General features: G+C 37.5%; 1 protein-coding gene across 3 annotated transcripts in view; it reads right to left on the reverse strand.

Moving 5' to 3' along the window:
- cdc42bpab (CDC42 binding protein kinase alpha (DMPK-like) b) overlaps positions 1-12578 on the reverse strand; it is a 65575-nt gene that overhangs the window by 25170 nt on the left and 27827 nt on the right. For all 3 annotated transcript variants that reach the window (XM_079639805.1, XM_079639804.1, XM_079639806.1), the window contains exons 2-7: positions 10523-10614; positions 7640-7723; positions 7128-7223; positions 6544-6692; positions 344-437; positions 39-239 (exon numbers count right to left, since the gene is read on the reverse strand). In XM_079639805.1, the coding sequence (XP_079495931.1) occupies positions 39-239; positions 344-437; positions 6544-6692; positions 7128-7223; positions 7640-7723; positions 10523-10614 (716 nt within the window). The remainder of the gene's footprint in view (positions 1-38; positions 240-343; positions 438-6543; positions 6693-7127; positions 7224-7639; positions 7724-10522; positions 10615-12578) is intronic.

The raw sequence follows: 12578 nt of genomic DNA on the forward strand, positions 1-12578 counted from the left end.
GGTACAGAATTGCGTGTTGGTATACGATGCAAACAAACCTTATGGTTCATGATCTTGCCGTATGTCTCCACCAGAGACTCAGCATAAAAGGGTGTCTCTCCATAAAGCATCTCGTACATGCACACACCTAGAGACCACCAGTCACACTCCGGCCCATACTTTCCCTTCCCATCCTCCATAGCCTGCAAGATCTCCGGAGAGATGTAGTCCGGGGTCCCAACTGCAACAGAGGACTGGACCTATGAGAAAACGTGTACAGGAAGACATAAATGTATAACACAACACTTACTGAGCAAGAAATCATGTGCTTGACAGCTTTAGGATTTAAAAAAATCAAACTCACTGTCCCATCTTCCATGAGTTTAAGGCAGGAGCCAAAGTCAGCCAGCCGGATGTGACCGTTCATGTCCATCAGGATATTGTCTGGCTTAATATCTCTGATTAAACATAAAACACAATCACAGGCACTCATTATACAAAACAAAATTAACCATAACAAAGGAGTATAATGGAATGATAGTGCACCATGACAATGTCATACTAAATGAATACAGTAATCATTCAGTGCCATAGCATGTATGTATACAAACATCACATTATATAAATAAAATTAAATAAGATAAGATAAGTAACTATATATTTGCTTTTAATATTTAGTTTATATTTAATTATATACTACATTACATTTTATATTATGTTATATAAGTATGATATGTGTGTGCATGTGTGTGTGTGTGTGTGTGTGTGTGTGTATGTGTGTGTGTGTATGGACTGACCAAGGGCCTGTGGTGACTTAATAAGGGTCAAAGGTCATGTCTTTCATGTCATTGGACTGAGCCAAACAGCTAAAGCTTTGCTGCAATCTTGCACTATTCAAATAACACCACAATTTGTGTCATGACTCGAGATTTCTAAACTGTCTGAGATTCATACACCTTCTATGTTTAAGACAAAGTCTTTAAGTTTATCTATATCAATGAATCATGCAACTGTCCTGTGGTTGGCACAAGTACAGTGCTGGCTGTCGTAAAAGATATAAGCAAAACTTTGAAGGACACGCGCACACTATCTCACTCAAATAGCCGGGGGATTTACCAGCGTCAGCACATCATTAATCATAACAGCTCATAAACCCTAAAACTCAACACTACAGAGTTTTTTTTACGTTATAGCCAACGTGTGTGTGTGTGTGTGTGTGTGTGTGTGTGTGTGTGTGTGTGTGTGTGTGTGTGTGTGTGTGTGTTCTTTCAGCTTTGTCAGAGTGCTAGTAAACGGAGTGAGGAGAGTAGGGGAAAGCCCACAGAGTTTTTACATAAGTGTTGATTATTAATTGTCAGCAACGTGCACGATATGAAGATGTATGTGTGTGCGTGTGTGAGGTGAGAGGCAGGCAGCCATCCCCCGCTGTCAAGCAGTTGAATAGAGGGCCAAAAAGAACCATGTATCAGGGCTTTAACACAGAGAGGTTTGTCTGAGATTGTGTGAGGAACTCAGTGGGTGGTGGAATGATTTCCATAATGGCTTGACCTCATCCACACCAAATTATGAAGCAATACTGTCAAAACAACAATGTTTATAATATATAGCACTCCTGTTTTGGGGTGTCATTTTAAGTTCATTTTTGTCATTTAAGCAATGTGACCATTAATAAATAAACTTTTTTTTTTTATCTCTGAAAACAACAATCAGCAGATCAAAAATTAAGTTTTCATTCAACACAACTACTTAATAAGTATATTTATACACTACAAAACAAATAAATATAAAATATTTTTACCTAACTAAGCACTACCATTAAAAATTTTGGGGTTGTGAGATTTTCTAATGTTTTTGATTAAGTCTTGTGATTCGATAAGTCTCCAATGCTCACAAAAGCTGCATTTATTTGAACAAAAATACAGTAAATAGCAATATTGTGTAATAATATTATAACTTTTTAAAATGTAATTTATTCCTGTGATGCAAAAGCTGAATTTTAAGCATCATTACTCCAGTCTTCAGTGTCACATGATCCTTCAGATCTATCCTTGCGGATTTGGTGATCAAGAAACATTATAATAATTATGTTATCGCAATGAGACAACGTCTCCTCAGAGGGGCTCGCAAAACATGCAGATGATGCATCTATTGTTCAGAAGGAAAATTATTTATCATTAGGTTTAATTCAAAATGAATTAAAACAAAGTATTTATTTAACGTATACATTTTCAAAAACAAAAGTGAACCTGATACACAATAAATCTCTCAACAGCTATAATCCATGACCAATTCTGTGGACCATCCAGAGTCAGACCACTCCTTATCTGATCCTGTCACTGAGGTCTTTAACGGTTTTCCTTTCTAAGAGGGTCTTGGCTTGATTGGCCGATTCACACCGCCACAGTCCTGTGCCACAGAGCAAACAGCAGAAAGCGGAGGAGGACAAGCTAAACCAATTAAGAAGTAGAGAAACTCTGAACCAAACAAATATGCTCTGCAGAGACCATAGATTAGCATTACGAGCTAACAAGGTTTACCGCAGATAATGTCGCCTAGCCCTGACATAGATAATGTGACATAGCCATTGACAATGACACTATAGCAACTCTATTATTTCCACTAATACTCCATTCTCGTGTGCGTTAAGACTCCAATCATAGCTAAGCTTCCTTTTAAACTATGTTAAACTTGGCTTGCATTAAATCTACATTAGATTTTGTCAACTTGGCCACATGCCTCCTGCTAGGCAAAAAGCCATTCACTTTGTAATGGTGCATTAAGGGGTCCGGTCTGGCCAGCAGGGGTTGTAGTGTAGGTGATAATTGGGTGGCTCTGTCCCGGGCTGCTGTCTTAAGGAGCAGCGGACAGCGAGCAGAGGGAGGTAATCCCACTTTAAGACCACAATAACCATCTGTGAGCACCATCTGGACCTGCCTCATGCCTACCACAGGAAGAGCTGGTCAACTATAGACAGGAAGAAAGAGAAGGGGGTGGGACTCATTGTATGGGGATGTTGGATACATTTCAGCAATTCATTCAGTCCTTTTTTTTTTCCCTCAAGCATTGAGCTCAATCCATTTAAAAAAAAAAAAAGGAAAAGAGTATGTGGAAACTTCAACTTGTAGGTCAAGGCCCTCTGGTTAAAAAAAAAACTGTTCTACAAGCACTAAGACCGCCGCCGGTGTCGCCAAACAAAGCTCTTTATGAGGTCATCCAATCACCTGTGCGGTTTCAAATGAATGTGACTTAATCCTTAGGCAACGACTGAGCATCTTTCTCTTTGATAGGGGATCTTTACAGGTAACAAGAGATTCCCTCTTGACTTTTAAGGTGCGATGAGCCATGTCTCTGTGGTGAATGAAATTCCAGCTGGCTTCCTTGGGAATCAGCTGAGACATCACACACATGGTTATTGATCAATAGCCGGACACACATATGGCCCTGATCAATAACTTAATATAATGCAATAGTCATGCACAACAAAATCACAGATGCTAGTGCGTCCGGTTGGCTCTTCAACTGTGACATGGGCCGGTCCTCATCAGTGGAAGGATCAGAGCTCACCCTATGCAAATATCTGGCAGAGAGGAACCGGGCACTTAACACCACTTACAAGCACAATCTCTAAAAATCCTCCACTTTAACACAACAGCTTGCCCACTTAGTCTAATGAGGGCTGGGTGAAAGCAAAAGCTCCAAGCTTTTCCTGGAAGGAGCTTTCAGGGCAGGAGCCCACTAATGTGATCTGCCGACAATGTGTGAAACCTGTATTTAAAAATGTAAATATTATTAAATAAATGAAGAGACAAAGTTCATTTGAGATTTAAGAAATCCATTTAAAGGCATAGTTCACACAAAAATTAAAACACTGTCATCATTTATTCACCGCCATGTCATTCCAAACTTTGCATCATGCCAGGTTTGATGTCAATGCCAAACACCGTCATATGACTTTAGAGTTATATCAACTAGAGATGCATGGTTAAGTGAAATAAAACCGAAAATGCATTATGGCTTAAGGCCTTAGGCACACTGAGCACGACGCAATGAAGCGAAGCGAATGGTCAAGGGGGAAAAAAATGTCGCTTTGTCGCTCCGCGATTGATGATCGTGCCCGGTATATAGCTCCATATGGATCTATTATCTTCGTAGGGATCTATTGTTTCGATTCAAGAGCGTCTTCGCGTCGTACATTCGCGTCGCTTAATCATGCTCAGTGTGAAAGGCCTTTTGGTGTGATTATTATATTAGTGTGATTTAATTATATAAATAAATGAGCTGTATATTTTAGAGTGAAGCATATCACTTGTACTGTAAAACAAAATTGTTTATTACATTATATTTAATAAATTCTTGATTTTAATTTCACAGTGAAATATTAAATTAGTAGTATTTCTTATTTTGTTGAATATATTTAAAGATAAATAATGCTAATTATTATTATATATGGTCATAAATAAATTACAAAATGTTTGGCCAAATTGTAGTCCTACAAATAAGCACAGCAAAACATTTTAAATCAGAATTAGATTTTATTAAAAAGATAGTCTAGTATTTTATGGCGATTTTTGTTATTTTTGGAGCTTGAAATGTTTTAATTGTATGTAAAACAGCAGTGTGAACATTCATGATTCAACATAAGGGGGTGTTTAGCAGAAAGTTGAAAGAAACACATTCAAATTTGGAATTACATGAGGGTGAGTACATAGAAGTTTAATTTTTAATTTTTAATAATTTTTTAGAAGATACACTATTAATGTTGGACCCATCACTGTGCATTCTTGCAAACTGTAGTGTCTCAACTATTTTCACACAGTACATCCACCCTCAAATGTAGTGGCGCACTTATTCCCATATGCACACCCTTTAACATGGCTCATACAAAAACACACCCACACCAACCCCATCCCTGGAGACCAATCCACTCCGTCCCCACCCTCCACAAACCAGGCGTGTCAAACTCTCACGAGAGGAGAGTTGACCACACCTCTAACCCCATGATTACTGCCTTTAACTTTCCCCTGCCTGTCCCTCTGGGTGCCCCAAAAACAGACTGCAATTGGCAGACCAAGACTGCACATCAGTTTGTGAGGAAGACAACACGAGTACATTAGAGAAAGTGTGTGTGTTTGTACCCAAATTAAGTGCTCGGTGGGAGTGAAGCACACCCAAAGTCCCAGTACAAACACATTCATCACACTGAGTGCTCTAAGCAACTGGTGCCTGTTATTATGCAAATATGGAGAAGCCACTTCCTGTATGATAACCAAAGATGGGCACCAACCCAGCCATCCCTCAGACTAAACATAGCCTTTTTTCCAACTCATTGCACTGCTTTAGTGCATGCTTAGCTGATTTGAAAACCCCATGAAATCGAAGTGGGTGTTTTGTGGCTTTTAATTCATGTGTATTAGCTTTGAGTTCATCTATATGCTAATATACACCACCGTTCAAAAGTTTGTACTTAAGTATATACTTATCAGTTAAAAACAGCTGTGCTGGTTAATATTTTTGCGGAAGCTTTGATACATGTTCTTTCAGGACTTTTTGATGAAAAGAAATCACTTTTGATCAATATAATGCATGTTTGCTGAATAAAAGTATTAATTTCTTTCAAATAAATCTTACTGACCCCAAACTTTTGAACGGTAGTTTACTCCTAAACATTGACAAAATTCACTTTAAGCAGACACGCTTTTAAAATGTATAGTCTTCTTTTTCCATGAAAACAGATCAAATATAATGATGACTTATGCTGCACTACACAGGTTGTTGTCCAATCAAATGCTCTCTCGAATGAGAATATACCTCACCTAAAACCACAACCAACTAGCAAATAGGGTTATTGCGATGACATAACTAAAGCATACTGGCTTTTTAGAAAATAGGGATAACCCTAATTCTTTTTTTGTTTCAATAAGGGGGTCACATTTTGGCTGGTTAACATGGCATTGGCTGTCAAATATTATCAGAATCATCTTTCTGCAATGACGTCTGTCAATGTATTAAAGTATCAAAAGAATCTGTGTATTCACACTAAATAAAACTATTTTACAGGCAAACCCGACTGCAAAATGAATTGCTGTGGACAGTGATAGGATAATATTCAGGGATGTGGAAATAAAACAACCAATATAATGACTTATAAAGCCACTTTTAATATTCAATGCTTTTGTCTGCCACAAATCTGTCTTTAGATTTTTACTATTTGTAGGCTCAAATATAATCAAAAATATTGATATATTGCAATAATATTGATTATTTAACCAGCAAATCATGTAATTAATTCAGTCAACATTTGAAATAAGTGGACAACCCTGGGGCCGATTGCATAAACTGCTAAGACTAGTCTTACAAGTTAGTCATCAAATTTGTTTCTTTAAGACTGTTTATAACTTTTTTAAGTCAGCCTCATAATGTAGATTGGTTCAATTTGATTGCGAAAAGTAAGACTGATTACACCTAACTAACTGCTAGTTGGTCATACTATTTGGTAAGACACAGTCTTAACATAAAGGCTATGTTTATGCAACTGACCCCTGGTTTAAAGATGCCAGGACCCACCTGTGAACATAATGTAGCTGATGCACAGAGTCAATAGCCAAGACCATCTCGGCCAGATAGAACTTGGACATGTCCTCAGGCAAACGATCTTCAAACTTACTGAGCAGAGTCAACAGATCTCCCCCTACATAGTAGTCCATCACCAGATACTAGGAGGAGAGAAAAACAGGGAGTGAATATATGACAGAAATAAGAGAAGAAAGGGGACAAAAGGAATGGGAAACAAAGATATCAATCATAAACAGTTTACAATTTAAATTCCCTTTACCCTCGGATTAACCCATCCCATCTCAGTTATCCATGACATTCTTTCATCTAAAACCTCTTATCGCCCTCTTCCTCCAGTTTCATTCCCTCACACTCCCACTCATGAAGCTGAACTTAAAATGATAGTTCATATCGAAGACCCTCTTCTCCAGTCACGCTATATACACAACACGGCACAGATAAATATATAGTCTGCTGCAAGACGGTGTCCCTTGAAACTCCGTAAGCCGTGATTGATGATCACGTTATCTCCCCCTCTGCACCTTATCAAGTGAATGTGAATCAGACCCAATGTGAGCTTGAGAGTTCTCACGCACCAAGTTGTTCTCGTCCTGGAAAGCATAGTGCAACGTTGTGATCCACTGACTGTCCCCATTCACCAGCACGTCCCGTTCCTCCCGAAAACATGCCGTCTGAGGGAAAAAGAGGTAAATGTCAAAGAAAAACACATTTCAGAATCAGCGATCAAAAATGTGCCCCACATACTTAGAATGACTCCAACCAAGGGGTCTATTTCCACTGTGGGGAATGCTTTCTGACTCATATAGAGCAAAGACTGTTTGTTTTTAAGTGGTTTCTCGTGTAATTGGTGAAGACAGAGGGAGTAACACTCTAGTAGGAAGCTAAGGAATGACATGCCAGGGATATTGGAGAAACGGCTGCATCAGCTGAATGGTAAAGCATGATGCTAACTGGATCAAGATTTGCACAATATATAAAAATCAGTCTTGAGAACAACATTGCTGTAATATGCAGCTAAAGCAGTTAGCTTATCTGGATCAAATCTGCTGGATAAAAGCAATAGATGTCAGTAAAAACATCAGCCCACCTCAGCCCTTTTGAGCATTTCCCATTTGTTGAGAATCTTCATGGCAAATACTTTGTCTGTATTTTTCACCTTTACTACTGCAACCTGTAAGGAAGACAAGAACATCAGTCTTGATGTGATCTTAAAACATAATTCTACCTGCAAACAGTGTTTTTTTTTTATTACCATTTACACAAAAGTGCTACTTAACTTGTTTGTAAGTGCTCCCATTAGCATTCCTTGCAGAAAAAGTACAGCAGATTTGCTCATTTTTACTGGTACTGCAAGTTGGCAGAAACTAAATGCAACTAATCAAGAAGAGATGCACCGAAATCTGAAATGGTTTTGGACGGCCGAAATCAATCAATGACCGAAATTACAGTGACGTTGAATTAGCGCTTCTCCAATGACCCGTTTTCATTATCATGTGACCACCCAGCGTCAGTTGTGTCGCTTCACCGTGGCCTCATGGGATAGTAAAGCGACCATCGTATATGCACACTTCAGAATCACAACGGGAAGTAGTAGGTCACCCGGGTACTTTTTGCCAACTCTTTTATGAGTACTGTGAATTCGGAAAATACTTATTTTGTCACATACTGTTTTTAGCCTACTATATTGTAGAGAAGTGTGTGATTTCGGACGCAGTCGGTGTTTTAACCAGGGAAATACGTCAATAAAACAGCTTGTTTTTAAAGAGCTTTTTAAATGTTTTTAAAATAATTATCTTATCCTCACCAAGGCTGCATTTATTTGATTAAAAATACAGTAAAAACTGTAAATATTATTACAATTTAAAATAACTGTATAATTATAAAGCAAAATAAAATAAATGTATTTTATATGTATAAAAATTTAATTTATTAATGTGATGGCAAAGCTAAATTTTTCAACAGTCTAGTACCGGTATGCTGATTTAGCTCAAACAATATTTCTTATTATTATCAATACTGAAAACAGTTGTGCCGCTTAATATTTTTGTATAAACCGTGATACATTTTCTTCAGGGTTCTTTGATGAATAGAAAGAACATCATTTATTTGAAAGATTTTTTTTTTTAACATTATGAACGTTAGTCACTAGTCAGACAGTCTATTCCGGTCTAAGCAGGCAATTATTTGTCACAATAAGCAGCAAATTCAATCTGTGTGAGACTACAACCATTACAGTTCAAAATACAAGGAAAAACAGATGCCTGTGAATGTCATGAGATCATCATAGTCCCAGGAAAGTAACATAATGATCATATCTAGCATCTGCCTTAAAAAGGGAATATTAAGCATTAGGCTCAGTTGGATGTGTGATGTCTTCACTCTATTAAATGATGATCAGAGAACACAACAGTGTTCTGGCAATGTTCAATGACTTGATCAGGAAAGAGCACACTGTTCTTGGCTCTGACTTTGCTGATAGAGGAGTCTCTTTCAAAGTTATTTTGCTCTTCGCTTTCTGCCATCAAGTGTACGATGACAGTATGTGATGTGATTTCCCTTTCCACACCCTACACAGTTTTCATTTAAAAAATGCACTTCAGTAAGTGGGATTTAAATGTGTTGAAATAATGTGACAATGCAAAAAAAAAAAAATCGTAAAACTTTTTTTTTTGTCTTCAAATTTGAAATTCAGTAGCAGCTACTGGCTCTGAAATCTTCACAGGAAATGATGTCATCGGCCTTTCTTCTTCTCGCCCAAGCCTTTCCTGATCCATCAGATGAAAGCGTGTGACTGATCCTCAATCTGTTCCTTCACACACGTTTTCTCAAAGCTGCATGGCTTCCATTCTCGTGTTATTTTGGCAACAGGCTCACGTCAAGCAGAACAGACTTTCTGCTAGGTTTCCATGAGCTGTTGATTCCAGCTGGACTGAAGTGAGGCCGGAAACCCTGTCGAGTGGTGTGTCAGACGAAAACGTTCCCACTGAGGCGGGCACAGATGAATCATAGCTCAGCAGACGTTGACAAGTGGAGAAAAACCCAAGGACTGACAAAAATTGCCCTTTAAAATCTACTTTAACCTCAAGGATCTCTGTCTGATGCATTTCCATCCACCAAATCTAATAAATGTGTTGCCATTTCTATAACTCAAACCTATCCGTTGGTAAGAAAGTTGAAACTGTCTTTTTGCAGAGACAGTTGTTAATGTATTTCACTTCTTGGAAAATTTAAGGTACTTGATTTCTGAGCAATTTATTTAAAGCAGATCTGTATTTTAAAGGATTAGCTTAATGAGAATTTGGTAATATTTTATGTATTGCAATTCACAAACCCACTTGACTTTTTTTTTCCAATGAAAAAAAAAAAAAGATCTGAATGAGGACTAAAGCCTTCGAGCTTCAATAATGATGGAAGAAATACCATAAAATGATCATAAAAATAGTCTGTACAACTTGTGCGCAAGTGCCAAGATATTCCTCAAAAAATAGGAATTTTTACAAAAGAGTTGCATGGGTTACAAAAGGGTTAGTAAATAATGAAATGTTTTATTTTGGGGTGGACTATTTCTGGAACCGTGGAAAGTGTCACAGAGCTATTTTCTCACTGTGAAATAAAACCTGAATAAAAATTCCATAACCATTTGCTGGGGTTTTAAAACATGGCTCCTGTCCAATGTTCCCACTTCACGGGCCATTCTGAACAGCCAGGCCTCACGAAGTAACCTAATAGTACTGGTTTCCTGGCCTACCTGTACACCACACATTCCCCAGTGACTACATCACACGTCTGTCATTACAAAAGAACATCAACTGCCTCAGGCTCTTAAAAGCACTACATGAAGAATATCCTTATCCTGCAACATACCTGTGCTTATGATAAATCAGTATACTAACTCATTAAATATTGCAATGGGGCTATAACGGGATCTTAAAAAAAACAATGTTCCAAAGGAAACGAGAACAATAAATACCTCTCCAAAAGCTCCCCGTCCAATCACCTTCAGGATCTCAAAATCCTCCTTGCGCAAGCGCATCTGTTTCACCTTGGATGTGAAAGGTTTGGCTGTAAAAACAAAATGAAAGAAATGTGACAAAATCAGTTAAAACACACAAACAACTATTTATATTTATTTTAAACAAATTATGAAATTGTTAAAAACATGAATAAATATACTGTCATTCATTAGTTTGGGGTAGGATTTTTTTTAAAGAAGTGAATACTTTTATTGAGCAAAAACGCATTCAATTGTGACAGTTAAGACATGTATAATGTTACAAAAGATTTCTATTTTAAATAAATGCTGTTCTTTTAAACTTTCTACTCATCATGCCCTGATAATGAGAAAATGCATCGTAGTTTCCAAAAAAATATTAAGCAGCACAACTGTTTTCAACATTGATAATAATAAGAAATGTTTCTTGAGCACCAAATCAGAATATTAGAATGATTTCTGAAGGATCATGTGACAAGACTGCAATAATGATGCTGAAAATTCAGCTTTGCCATCAGAGGAATTAAAATAGAAAACGGTTATTTTAAACTGTAATAATATTTCTGTATTTCTTTACTGTATTGTTGAGTATAGGAGACTTGATTTCAAAAACATACAAAAAGCTTACGCCAAACATTTGAACTGTAGTGTAGTGTATATGTTATTAACAATTCATTTATTTATGAAAAAAAGAATGCTGAACATTTTCAAATTAATTATTTCAAATATTGTGTAAAATAGATCATTATTTTACTACAGCAATGTTGTAGGTGTTATTTATTCACAGGGTGTAGCCAGTTCTATACAGAGACCTGCCATCCCTGGCTCAGATATCTAACAAGAGGGAAAACATGGGAACAGAGAAGTGGATGATCTCAACCGCAGTGCGATAAGGTTAAAAATCTGCCATGTTTATCCTCAACATGAGTTCACATGCCACCCACACCTGCCATCATCAGTCTATGTAGCTCTAAACCCTCAGAATGAGGTAAGCTTGACCTTCCTAAAACATCAAAGCCCGACCTCATCTAATGGCTCTTGTACACATTACTGAGGTGTGCTGTAGCAAAAATGTTCCATGGAGCACATGCGCTGCCTCTGCTGCTGCCGCAGACTCACAATGTTGTCCCTAAATCTCTTCCAATCAGCATCATGCACACGAGGTGGGACATCTCTGTTGCCATAGCAATACTGGATTGTGCAGAGGAGAGAAATTCAAAAAAGTCTGGCCCTGTGAGAAATAAGGAAATGCCTGTCAGACTACAACAAACAAGTCAAACTGAACTGTTATGGGGATGGGGGGAGGTCTGGCTTGGATATTTCAAAGTGGATAAATGAAATAGGAAAATTCTCCTGGAATATATATTGGATCCAGAAAACTTAAAGGGATAGTTCACCCAAAAATTAAAAAATTCTGTCATCATTTTCTCACCCTCAAGTTATTCCAAATCTGCTGAACACAAAAGAAAGATATTTTGAAGAATGTGGGTAACCAAACCGGGCCAGGGGCCCCATTGATTGACATCCATAGTATGGAGAAAAAAAATACTATAGAAGTCAATGGGGCTCATCAACTGTTTGGTTACACACATTCTTCAAAATAATTATCTTTCTTTGTGTTCAGCAGAAGAAATTCATACATGTTTTGAACAACTTGAGGGTGTATCCCTTGGGTGACCTATAGGCCTATCCCTTTAAACTTACACTGCACTTAAAAAAATGAATTTCCTTTGCAACAGAATATGAAACCAAATGCATGTGCAAACAAAGACTGCTATGCTACCCCTTTCCTCAGAACTAATTTCACCTCTCTGAGACATGTTTTTTTTACAAAAAAAATGTGTGCTTCATCTTTTGTGATTGTGACTACCGGTAAGTTGGTTTGTTTTTTTTATTCAATAATGCAATGACGTTGGAACAATCTTTTAAATGTTTAAATTCATTGGTTCCCCAATGCAAGTAAAAATGCATTAGACATCAAAGTGCAAAATTACAGCAATTAGAAACCAACTTCTGAGACCTTTTTCTATATGTA

This window comes from Phoxinus phoxinus (assembly GCF_949152265.1).
Source record: "Phoxinus phoxinus genome assembly, chromosome: 16".
Classification (NCBI taxonomy): Eukaryota; Metazoa; Chordata; class Actinopteri; order Cypriniformes; family Leuciscidae; genus Phoxinus; species Phoxinus phoxinus.